The following is a 13,181-nucleotide window of genomic DNA, read 5'->3' on the forward strand; positions in this document are numbered from 1 at the left end:
TATTTAGGAAAGCATAGATTCATAGAATTTACAGTGCAGAAGGAGGCCATTCGGCCCGTCAAGTCTGCACCGACCCTTACAAAGAGCACCCTATTGAAGCCCACGTATCTACCCTACCCCCATAACCCAGTGACCCCCACTTAACATTTTTTGGACACTAAGGGCAATGTAGCATGGCCAATCCGCCTAACCCGCGCATTTTTGGACTGCGCCGATCTTCCATCCAGCAAATTTCACCACCGTGCAGAAAGGTGAAGGCTAAGACATCGGCCTTCCTCCTCTCCATAGGGGTAAAGATGGGTTATGTCAGTGGGGGGAAAATTTGGCAGATGGAGTATAATGTGGGTAAGTGTAAGGTTGCTCACTTCGGCATGAAGAATAGAAAAGCAGCATAGTATTTAGATGAAGAGAGACTGCATAATAACAGTACAGAAGGATCTGGGTGTCCTTGCACATGAATCACAATACATCATCAGGCAGGCCCAGCAAGCCAATAAGGTAAATGAAATGTTGGCATTTATCGCAAGCAGAATGATTTTTAAAAATATATATATTTACCCCCAATTAAGGGGCAATTTAGAGTGGCCAAACCATCTCACTCTGCATGTCTTTTTCGGTTGTGGGGGTGACACCCACACAGACACGGGGAGAATGTGCAACCTCCACACGGACAGTGACCCGGGGGCAGGATCAAACCCGGGTCCTCAGCGCCGTAAGGCAGTAGTGCTAAACATTACACCACCATGCTGCACAAAGCAGAATGAAGTATAAAGATAGCTGAAGTTCCACAGGGGATTGGATTTGGTCTGCTTATTTAAGGCGAGATATATTCGCATGTAGAGTTGTCACTTTACAAAAGGATCTTTTTCTTTAAATTTATAGTTTACAGTACCCAATTCATTTTTTCCAATTAAGGGGCAATTTAGCGTGGCCAATCCACCTCCCCTGCACATCTCTGGGTTGTGGGGTGGGGAATGAAACCCACACAGAGAGTGTGTGCAAACTCCACACGGACAGTGACCCAGAGCCAGGATCGAACCTGGGACTTGGCACCGTGAGGCAGCAATGCTAACCACTGCGCCACCATGCTGCCCTCGTTTTTCTTTAAACCCCAGGGGCGACAGGATGGCACAGTGGTTAGCACTGCTGCCTACGGCGCTGAGGACCCGGTTTTGATCCCAGCCCCAGGTCACTGTCTGTGTGGAGTTTGCACATTCTCCCCGTGTCTGCGTGGGTTTCACCCCACAACCCAAAGATGTGCAGGTTAGGTGGATTGGCCGCACTAAACTGCCCCTTAATAATTGGGAAAAAATAATTGGGTACGCTAAAAAAAAGTTTTAATTCTTTAAACTCTAGAATCTTATGGACAGTATATTTACCACAAATAGTTGTGATAAGCAAGTAGGCTTTACATAACAGCTTTTTTTAAATGCTTCTGACACAAAAGTTAATATACTTGTTACAGTGTGTTTGGTGCTTCACAAAGTGCATTAAGCGGAGGGAGAGGAAGGACAAGAATGTGCATTTTTCTCAATTAGAATTAAGCCAACTGATTATCTCCTCTACCAGCAAAAATAGTTAAGGAAAAATAAATAACAGATAAAATCAAAAGAATAAGAGAGCCGAGGCAGTAAGCAGTCCAATTTCAGGTGCAACACCACTCACAGCATCTAAATGCAAAATACAAGTAAAAATGTGGACAATAGTAACTGAATCACACAACTAAATCTTAAATTATCTTAATTCCTCTAGACTTGCCTAAGGCAACTCAGAATACCTCCAGGATAAAATTCCTTTCATTCTGGATTTTCAATGCCACCCCAAAGAACCTTAAAAAAAAACAAATAGTCTTACGAACCCAAAACAATCTTGGTTTTGATCCATGGCCTATGCAGAGTTGATTTCAGCCAAGGATCCATCAGGCACTGTAGTTATCTCCAAAGCCCATGGTTCAAGGAAAGAATATATTGGCCAGGAATGCCCACTGTTAATACTACGTAGCAACTCCAACTGGAAGCGAGCAAGGTCTCCAGGAGACAAGATCAGGTCCTGCTGTGATTGCAGCTGAACAGTTCAGTCACATTCACTGTCAAGACTTATGCAATAGACAAGGATGACACCCAAGCAGAATCCTACCAACTGAAAAAATGTTTAACTTCAGTTGGACAGATAGTAAAAATGTTGGAGGCTAGGCTATCATTTGCACAAGTGTAAGGCATGTACAGTAATGCCAGAACTGGGTTAGTATTTTTCTATTTGTTATTCCAAAAGGGATACAAAAGACAACATGGCAGTGAAGTCCAATCTAGAGACAAGTGAACCCTTCCAAATCCTAGCAATCCAAGCCCTCCTAACCCACGTAATGCTTTGCATTTGCAAGTCTTCCTCATCTGTTCAACGGCTCTATTTGAATTTTGTGGGCCTGGAGGTTTGGCGATGCCTGTTTTTAGCGCATAACCTGAAAATCAGAATGAGATTGGCTGGTACACTTGGGAACAAAGTAAAGCATATTATGCGACACACCTACGTACCCACACAAATCAATATATGGGCTCCTGAGCCATGAAGAGACATCCAAGGCAAAAAGCTCAAGTCTCCAGTATCAGGAACATTATACAGATAACAATTTACTCCTTGAGGATTGTGTTCCAGACGGTTATTGGGGAGGACCAGATGGGGTTTTTTTTTAAGGGCAGGCAGTTGGTGGCCAACGTAAGAAGCCTGTTAAATGTAATCATGATGCCCCTGGAAGGTAGGGAGGTGGCGGTAGTGATCGCAATGGATGCAGAAAAGGCTTTTGATTGGGTAGAATGGGACTATCTGTGGGAGGTACGGGATGATTCGGATTTGGGCGGGGCTATATCAACTGGGTCAGGCTCCTGTGGCAAATGTATGGACGAATAGGACTACATCTGACTATTTTAAACTTCACCGGGGGACTAGACAGGGATGCCCCCTCTTCCCACTGTTCTTTGCGCTAGCTATAGAGCCATCGGCAACTGTTCCGAGAGCCTCATGCCGCTGGAGAGGACTGGTCGGGGGGGGGGGGGGGGGGGGGGGGGGGGGGGGGAGAAGAGACAGGGTTTTGTTCTAGGCAGATTATCTGCTTTTGCACGTTTCGGACCCAATAGAGGGGATGGAAGAAATCATGAGGGCTTTAGGGGAATTTGGCCAGTTTTGGGGTACAAGCTTAATGTGGGAAAGAGTGAGATGTTTGTAGTCCAGGCAAGGGGACAGGAGAACCGACTGGGAGAGCTGCCGTTTAGGTTAGTAAAGGGAAGCTTTAGGTACCTAGGCATCCAAGTGGCGCAGGAATGGGACCAGCTGCATAAATTGAGTCTGGCTCGGCTGGTGGACCAAATGAAGGACGATTTGCAGAGATGGGACACGCTTCCGTTGTCTCTTGCTGGGAGGGTGCAAACGGTGAAGATGACAGTCCCCCCGAGATTCCTATTTATATTTCAGTGTCTCCCCATTTTTGTTCCACGGTCCTTTTATAAGCGGGTCAACAGAGGGATCATGGGCAAGACCCTGCGAGAAAGGAAGGTCATGCTTGAGCGGAGTCGGGGAGAGGGCAGGCTGGCACTGCCAAATTTTAGCAACTATTACTGGATGGCTAATATAGCCATGATCAGGAAGTGGGTGGTGGAAGGGGTCGGCATGGATGCACATGGAGGCGGCTTCATGTACGGGCACCAGTTTGCGGGGCGTTGGTAACTGCGCCTCTGCCATTCCCGCCAGCACGGTACTCCACCAGTCCAGTGTTGGTGGCGGCCCGGAGAGTTTGAGGCCAGTGGAGGTGGCATGTAGGAGCATTGGTGTGGGCCCCAATCTGAGATAATCACCAGTTTGCCACGAGGAGTATGGACGGGGGTTTCCGGTTATGGTGGAGAGCGGGGATCGAGAGGCTGGGGGATATGTTCATAGAGGGGAGCTTCCCGAGTGAGAGAGCATTGGAGGAAACGTTTGGGTTGGCGAGGGGAAACAAATTCATATATCTGCAGGTGCAGGACTTCCTACGTAAACAGGTGTCAACCTTCCCGCTCCTACCGCTAAGGGGGATTCAGGACAGGGTAGTTTCCAGAGGGTGGGTAGGAGCAGGGAGCGTCTCGGACATTTACAAGGAACTTATGGGGTCAGAGGAGACGCAGGCCGAGGAGCTGAAGCGCAAGTGGGAAGAGGAGCTGGGAGGTGAGATAGAAGATGGTCTATGGGCAGACGCGTTGAGTAGAGTCAACACGTCCGCAACACGTGCCAGGCTCAGCCTGATACAATTTAAGGTTGTTCACCGGGCTTACATGACAGTGGCCCAGATGAGTAGATTCTTTGGGGTGGAGGACAAGTGCATAAAATGTGCGGGAGGACCAGCGAACCATGTCCACATGTTTTGGACATGTCCAAAGCTTAGGGGATTTTGGTAGGGGTTTGTGGACATCATGTCCGCAGCGTTAAAAACAAGGGTGGCGCTGAGTCCAGAGGTGGCGATGTTCGGGGTGTCAGAAGATCTGGGAATCCAGGAGGAGAGAGGCAGACCTTCTGGCCTTTGCTTCCCTGGTAGCCCGAAGACAGATATTGTTAGCATGGAGGGACTCAAAGCCAACAAAGTCGGAGACCTGGCTATCGGACATGGCTAGCTTTCTCGGATTGGAGAAAATCAAGTTCGCCTCGAGAGGACCACTGTTAGGGTTCACACGGAGATGGTAACCGTTTGTTGGCTTTTTTGTGGGAAATTAATCGTCAGCAGAAGGGGAGGAGGGGGTGGTTTAGATTAGAGTAGGGGGTCAATAAGGGTGGGACCTGTACGAGAGATAAATGAGATAAATGGCTTTTGCACTATGTATGATTTCATGTATTTTGTTGTTGTTACTATACCGAAAATACCTCAATAAAATGTTTCTTAAAAAAAAAACAATTTGCTCCTTAACCTATTCAATTTGGACATCAGTTTGGTGATGGCCTTAATTCAATGTAGCACAAGTCACTTATCACCACTGCAGATTTAGCTCCAGGTGTATAGTTATCCTGTTTTCTACCTTTGTAGCAATTGGTTTTCTGTTCCTGCTGTCAGGGACAGAGCAAAGGACACAGAAACATCTAACTTTACTGTGCAACTCCCAATTACCCACCCAAATCCAGGAGCTCACATATCAACTAACATATAGGCTCACCAAGTCATCTGTTTCTGCATAAGATTCAGCTGGCTTCATTGGCCAAGTGGAAGACAACGGTCAAAAATAATTATTTTTCTCGGGCAAAATGCACATGCATGTTCCCTTCCAATCCATTTCCCACCCAAAGAAAAATCCAACGTTGGAACCATCTATCAATGTGCCACTTCCATTTAGTCAGACTGAATAGTCCCACCCACTAACAGTTCACCCAAACTAGCAATAAAAACATTTGTGGAGAGAAAAGCAGTGAAACTGATCCCAACAATCTCCCCTCCTCCCCAACCGCAGAAAATGGAACATTCATTATAATGACGAGAGAATATATCAAATTTAAACACTCGACTCCGACTTGGTTGATTTAGTGTCATATTGGTTTTGAATTTTTACCCCCACATCCAAAAAAAAGATTTTTACAGTTTTGTTTTGAAAGGAAGTTTAATGTTGAACCCACTTGTGTGGACAGAAACATTAAGCAAAGGAGAGCTATGTCAGCAACTACACACTTTACAAAAAAGGGATACTGAAGAAAATTTCACCCCTACTTTTTTTTTAAATCAATGGCGGCAAACAGTACATTCCTCTCCTCTCCTCCTCCTCCCCCCCCCCCCCCCCCCCCCCCCCCCCCCCCCCCGCGGCCCCCGAAACAACCACCAAAGCCTATTCATACTTAATTAGGCACAACAAAAACTCCTAGTGTTCCAAATTTAGTTTGTAAATATTTACAGCACAAATAGATTTCCCATTTGCTGATCACTGCTGAGAAACCTAACCATCCTCTACATCTGCATTTCATTGACTTAAATTTACCACATGTTGAGATGGGAGCGGTCTCAAATCTATTTGAATCACTGCACAAATATGCAAGTGATTTATCGTTTCTTTTAAAATTGCACTGCTTCAGTTGGACGCCACTTTTCCTGCAAATTACTCCTTCTGGTCTAGTAGGCCATGAATTATCAGGGCAACCTAATTAGATTCTAAATGTACCCTGCCTTCCCAATCCAAAGGTAAAATACCAAAACATATGCTAGAACTGCTCATACACTGACACATCAGACATATAGAAAGAGCCTGATGTGGTGTTAAAGAGCCCATTCAGCACCATAAACCCCCCAGAGATGGCAATTAGGAACAATTAACATGTGCAGCCACAGCACCGAATAGGAGACGTTTACTAAATCTCTCTCACACCTGGAAGCAAGGCAATAACCAATTCTTTGCCTCATGCAATTAAAACCCTATGTAAACACACTTAATCCAGATTACAATTCTTGGTGTGTTTAGGGGGTTAACCTTGCACATTGAAAACAGCCAACTGCAAATATACAACACTGCAAAGCAATGATGAAACCACCTTTCTACATGCCACCAGTTTTCTTCAGTGCCAAGTCCCATTCCCAACATCACCTCGGATCGTAGGTATAAAGCCAATTTTGCACCAACTACTTCAACATTCATTAATGACAGAAGCCATAAATACATTGCTGCAGATTTATGGCTATATTGCAATTGCTAGCCAAGGGTTTGGGGACATATTTCTTCCTGATGGCTTGTCAAGGTGTAAAGTTGGCTGCACAGTAGCTGTGAAATCTAGCAGAAGAAACTTCTCGCACACTAGCTCTGACTAAAAAGTATAAAAGACAATCCCGAAAACACAAGGATTTAAAACTCCACCGACAAACAATTGCTGCACGAGAGTTGGGTAGCCTCAAAAGCTGAACCAGCCACTGCAGAAAGCTGAACAGCTGGAAAATCTCCTCCAACTTTAGTCATGGTACCGAAACGTATGTTCTCACAAATCTCTGCAGCTGTCAATCCCAAGCACATCGTTCTAAAAATGATTACTTAGCTAGTTTTACAGTTTTAATGCATTTTTATTTCAAACCACATCAACCCCTTTCTTTCGACTTCTGTAAATTAAATCTGGATGTGTTTTAAAATAGCAAATGTCAAGGCAAGGGAACATGCACAAGAGTAAATTTTGCATCATTATGCTACCTTTCAGACAAGAATTACCCATAACATGTTAAAAATAGGAAGAGTTAAGAATTACAGGTTCTATTTTGAAAACAGTAGAATTACGCGACTCTTGAAATCATTGAACGGCAATGATATAATGCAACTTAGAGATGAATTCATGCAAAACCTTAAAACTTTGTTTTTCTGTTACAGTGCTGTTTTCAAGTTTTATTTTTAAAAATCAGAAACTTCACTTATGGAATGCTCCCATATCATTTTAATTTCAAACACAGGAGGAAAAAACATTCTGTGTTTAACCAATATTGTTTCATTTTCAGTTCAACTTGCCTCAAGCGTAGTTCCAAACAAACAAACTCATATTACTTGTTTCCAATTATCATAATGAAAATCTTATAATGAAATATCCTTAGTAAATACGTTCGAATCATTAGGTACTTAAAATCATGTTTCTTCAGAAATAAGTAAATAAACTCAAACCAGTCTTAAAAACACCTACAAAGTCATCACCTACAAAGTCAAAGGCCCTATTAATGACAATAATATATATTCTTTAAAGTTGCCCAAAAATCTGTCACAGTAATACATGTAATGGATATACAATGTTTGATTGAAAGAACAGATCAAATATTTAGAAATGAAATGGCCTCAGAAGGGGCTGCTACCTGAAACGCCTGTAAATGGAATCTTAAGATTACGTATTTGACCTGTACTTTAACTGCAAGTCATAAACATTTTGTACACGGTGCACAAATCTCCCAACACAAAAAGGCCAGAAACACCTGCCCTGTTCAATGTGATAACCATTTTATTGCTATTTAAAACAGAATGGACTGTAATGATAAATAGCTTTCCATTGTGCCAAGAAAAGATATATACCACATCGGAACACTGCTGTACAATTTGGAGGAATGGATATCATCTATCCCACTGTGGAAGAGACCACATAGTTTCACTCAGGTTCTATTTGCTTTTGCCCACTGCCCCATACTGGCAATATACATTATCTCGGCTGAAAGCTAGCATTAAAAAATGTTACGCCACCAAAATTACAGTAGTAATTATCATAATGATAAATGTCTCATCTGGTTCCTCCAACATAATATACTGACAGTGCCAAAACTAGACATTTAATTATGATACTACTTGTTGGGCTGTTGGAGAGCAGTATAATTTAATACCTTATTCAAAAGATATAGCAAACATAAAGGCCTGCAATTTATGTACATGTGCAAATTTTAAACAAAGGTACAGCTTCTGGACCTAATGCGCTACAGTACATGTTGGCCAAGCAAATGGCACTAAGTCTATTTTCCAATTTTACAAGTCAGCGTGTGGGTGTAGCATTAACCTACAGCATATAGGAAGACTGGACCAGCTACTATTCGTGAACACAAAAAGCCTTTCAAAAACAAACAAAACATTCTACATTTTTACTTGAAAAATTCCAAGATTCTCTGCAATGATGGACTTCCGGCAATTCCTTTAAATTTCAACTGAAAAGGGAACCAAACTTTAAGAACTGGACGTTAAACTAAACAAGGCTGAAATAAACTAAATAAATCACGATTTTATTCAAAAATCTGTGACTGCATATTTCAAATGAATGAAAGCCATCATAAAATACCACCCACACTCAATCCTGTGGATATCTTCAAGAACATATCCAATTACAGAAAAAAAAACTAATACATCTTAAATTACTATTTAGACCTACAAAATTTCACACTGAAAAACAAATCAATTGTTTTCTAGCTGCAGTGAATTCGACAAATGTTGCTCACAAAAAAAGTGTTATTTTGGTAAATAAATCTTGTTTTATGAAACGGAAGAATCCAATCGTTTTGAAAGCTTCCACTTTTGGTGAGCAAACAGAACGACTCCGGATTTCAAAACTGCAACCAATGTATAACTGGGCATTCACAGAGTGACATATTCAGAATCCTTCCCAATAAACATCCCTCCCACCACCTCCTTCCCGGAATCCAGCACGGAGATTAAATTAAAACGGCCAGGTTTGGGAAACTGGGGGGGGGGGGGGGGGGGGAGGAGAGAAAGAGAGAGAGAGACCAGATGTTAATAATATTGCCATGTAATCCACGTGGTGGGGATTTTCAATCCTGATGCGGAACAATTTCAGGAGTTTACGTCGCTTGTTTAAAACTCTCAAAGTGGTCCTCTCCCCCCACCCCTTTCACGTGACTCTGATACTATTTCGGGGCTGACGGGAGCTGACAGACTTGGAGGTAAACTCGGAGCCAGCGTGTTTTATTTTAAAGCCCATCGACTCGAGCAAATTAGCCCCAATCGTAACAGTAATGTCCCGCTGAGCTCCCCATTGTATTGCATGATGACCTGTAAAATTCTACATTTCCAATGCAGTTAAGGTTTTACAAAAAGGTCTGACTGCCTTAATTGGAATGCCATGAAAACAAAAGAAGCCACAACACACACAAAAATCGCCTTCCTCAAGTTACTGTAAAGGCGCTCCATAAAAGCTGCACCTTTTAAAAACACGCCTTTTTAAAATCCAGTTTGCAATCTAATGCACGCACAGGATATTTCTGTTAGGGAGACTTTTTTTTAAAGGCAGCAAAATAAATAATACAACTTCACAGGGGCTACGCCCCCTCCCCAAAAAAATGAGCAAACAAATGGCAGCTGACAATAGAACTTGGAATGTCACCTACGGGGGGGAAGGAGAGGGGAGTCTTACACCCAAATGTTTTTTTTAAAACTTTGTTGCAAGTTCACTTAGTCCCAAACACAAGCACACAGCGAGGGACAAGCTCTGCCAACACATACATGGCACAGGGCTCTAGTTACCAGCCTCTGATAAAAAGATTTAAAATATGTATAAATCAGCTGCATTTTCTTAACAAGACGAGAAAATAAGGGAAAATTAAAACAGCACGGCACTGGTGCAAAAGTGTCTGTGCGGTTTTTTAAAGTAAATACCCCAGAAACAAAACATGCGTACTTTTGTTCAGCTGTTTTGAGAGACTTTTTAGAATTTTGTATAACAAATAAACCTACCGTCCTCGCACTGGGAGATAAAGATCCATTGGGAAGGTAAGGACTTGCCAGGTCAGGAATCATAATAAATGGATAGCCGGGGTATGGTGGGCCCTTGAACAACCCTCCATCTTGCCTCTTTGCCGCTAGGTCAAGAAACATGGCGGGGAATGAGAGAGAAAAAGGAAAAAAAAAGTTAGGGATCAAACTTTTCTCAACATACTTTATGCAACAAAACACTTCGCCGCAGCCGCTCCCAACTCAATGAGAGAGAGCGACATTTGAGGGTGAAAAAGGAGAGAGGAGGTAGGGGACGAGGGAGGACGGGGTTGGTGGTGAGAAGTACTCTTTTTTTAAACAAAAAACTTTTTTTTTTGTTTCTTTTCCGGCCAACTCACCTTCTTCTAAACTCTCCCTGGATTTGTCCCGAAAAGTTTCTGGCTGCCGAGGCGGCGGCCGCCTTTCCGCCTTGAGAGAAACATGGTGGATTCGAAGAGAGAGAGAGAGAGACACACACACAAAGTCACAAGAGTTTGGATTATTCAGCTGCGATCATCAGGTTGCAACATTATTATAATTTAACAGGAACACAAAGTATCTGTGGTACAGAATCGTTTTATTTTCCCCTACATTACAATATGAATCCACCCTCTCCTCCTCCCCCCCCCCCTTTACCTCAGAAACAACAACAAAAATAAACTAAACAAACAAGAGATTTTTTTTTACCGCTTACCTCGGAGTCTGATGAACTGTTTTGGTTGGTTTCTGACTCGTTTACTAATGAAGACTTGACGTCTGCTAAATCCCTTTCTGCAGAAGCGTTCTCCGAGATCTTTTCTTCCTGCTCCCCTTCATCTTTAAAAGAGATCATTTCATCATTGGCCCCCAGATCGTCGCCGCCACCGCTGTTTAGCTGCGGCATCTTTTTTTAAAAATGCGCCTTTTCTCCCTTTCTTTAAAAAAAATATAAAGTGATCGACTTGATGCAACTCGTTCGGGGGGGGGGGGGAATGGGGAGTGTTGGGGGGGTGTTGTTAATCCGTCGCAAGTATGTTTTTTTTTCTTCTTCCTCTTCTTCTTGTTCTTCTTCTTCTTGCCCCCCTCGCTATTCTGTGAGTGAGTAAATAAATCGCAGGAGCGGTAATTGTTAGTGAAGGCACGCCGAGGTGCTGGCTCTCCTGCTCGGACTGAAGTTGTAGGAGACTCGGCGGCGGCTGCTCCACTTCAAAGGCTCGCCGCTGTTTGATTGACACTTTGATTGACAGGGAAAGCTCCACAGCCTGTCCCGCTCCCAAACTAATGAGATGCACAAGAGGGGAATACGTACAGGGTAATGAGGAGGGACTTACATGACGTCTGCATCAATAAATTAAAAGGCAACAGAGAGAGAGAGAGAGAGAGACCGAGGGAAAAAGAAGAGGGGTTGGCTGAGGTTTTTAGTGTTAATCAAAAGCCCTTGAACTTGATTTCCACAATCTTTTTATTTTGCTGTTGTTTTGATCTCATAACTTTTTGTTCCAGTTTATGCATCATCCCATTAAGGATTTTCCAACCCCATTCTAGGTTTTTTTTTACAACATTATATTACAACATTGCAGTCGATCTTCATATAGATATATATAATACATAATGTATAGTGAATCAAACAGCAGTTGTAAAGTCGACACATCTTTTCATGTGCTCTTAGCCTGATCAGTTTGCTACTTGAGCATGCTGAACCATTCCAAATAAATATTAACAATTTTGTAAGTGTCGTGCGTTGCTTCAATTGATGCCGTCTGGTTAATAAGTATGCAACAATGTAATCGCTTCTCCTGACCCCCCCCCCCCCCCCCCCCCCCCTCAAAAAAAGTGTTTTAATCTGTAACTATCATTTCCCCCACCAGATGTTGCCGGCACCGAGTGGGCACGCTGACTTTAACATGTTCAGCAATATTAAACATGCCGGTAACAGTAATTCTAATACTGAAACTAAACCAGACGAAGTGCTGGGAAATCTGCTCCAAGGGAAAGTTTGAGTCCTTGCCGTACCATTATTTTGAATTCAATGGACGTGTGCGTTTACGGGGTGGAACCTTAAATATTAATTGAAATATGGTAGCTCCTGTAAATTGGAGTTCATCTGCACCTAGGCGCTTGCAACAAAATATCACAAGATCACTCTCTTAGGAGCTTGAAGTGCAAGAGTTTTCAAATACACGGTGTGGATGTGCATCGTTTTTGCAGCTTATGCAATGTGAAGGGGAATGTAGCTATAAAGGAAAGCTACATTCGAGAAAAGGCAATATAATCGAATAGTTTGCATATAGTTAGCGCATTTATCTAAAAACGTATTATTTTCTAAATTGATCAATAATTTTAAAAAACAATATATTTAATATATTCTATACATAGCACGACCACTATTTTTACACATTTTTGTTTTAAAAATTTATGTGATGGTCAATTATTTATTTTCTGCCCTTTTATAAAAGCAGCTTATGAATGAAATGTGCATCAAATGAGCATGCTGTGTATAAACTGTACGGGGAATTAACATCTCTACATCTCCTTTGATTCGGGCGATTACTAACGCCTCTGCAACCCCAATACAAAAGGGATCGCGTTTTACTTCGCTATATTAAATCAGCACATGCACGTTATAAAGCATTGCAAAGACAAAGGAAAGATTTGCATCCTTATGCAACTCTCTTTCAACTATTATTAAGCCATCATTGATGTGTGAAAAATTGACGTTCTGTAAGAGGACTAATAGTGGAGGAGGGAATCGAGGTGGAGTTCCTGGCACTTTGATCTTTGATCGGCAAATTCCCATTTTTCTTTGTGTGACTATATTTGGTAAATCAGATTTGCACTCCACGTGTTGGAGGGAGTTTTTTTTAAAATACTACTGCTACTTCCGGGTTTGGGAGGGGGAAAGAAGCTCAAACTGCTAATGACGTTTGATTATTTTTCCAAATATATCAATAATAATGGCATTTTCTCAATTTATTGGCGTTCTCAAACCTCGGTGATCGA

At 42.5% G+C, this 13,181-nt stretch overlaps 1 protein-coding gene across 35 annotated transcripts in view; it reads right to left on the bottom strand.

Annotated features, from left to right (window-relative positions):
- tcf7l2 (transcription factor 7 like 2) overlaps window positions 1-11,437 on the bottom strand; it is a 201,765-nt gene extending 190,328 nt beyond the window's left edge. For 13 of the 35 annotated variants that reach the window (XM_038821223.1, XM_038821221.1, XM_038821219.1 and 10 more), the window contains exons 1-3: window positions 10,897-11,434; window positions 10,562-10,631; window positions 10,185-10,309 (exon numbers count right to left, since the gene is read on the bottom strand). In XM_038821223.1, coding sequence (XP_038677151.1) covers window positions 10,185-10,309; window positions 10,562-10,631; window positions 10,897-11,085 — 384 coding nt within the window. In that variant the 5' untranslated portion in view covers window positions 11,086-11,434. Of the gene's footprint in view, window positions 1-10,184; window positions 10,310-10,561; window positions 10,632-10,896 lie in introns of all 35 variants that reach the window. The other 22 variants (XM_038821224.1, XM_038821231.1, XM_038821234.1 and 19 more) reach the window with 5 other exon arrangements.
- Between the last annotated feature and the right edge of the window lie 1,744 nt (window positions 11,438-13,181).

Source organism: Scyliorhinus canicula, chromosome 16, assembly GCF_902713615.1.
Source record: "Scyliorhinus canicula chromosome 16, sScyCan1.1, whole genome shotgun sequence".
Lineage (NCBI taxonomy): Eukaryota > Metazoa > Chordata > Chondrichthyes > Carcharhiniformes > Scyliorhinidae > Scyliorhinus > Scyliorhinus canicula.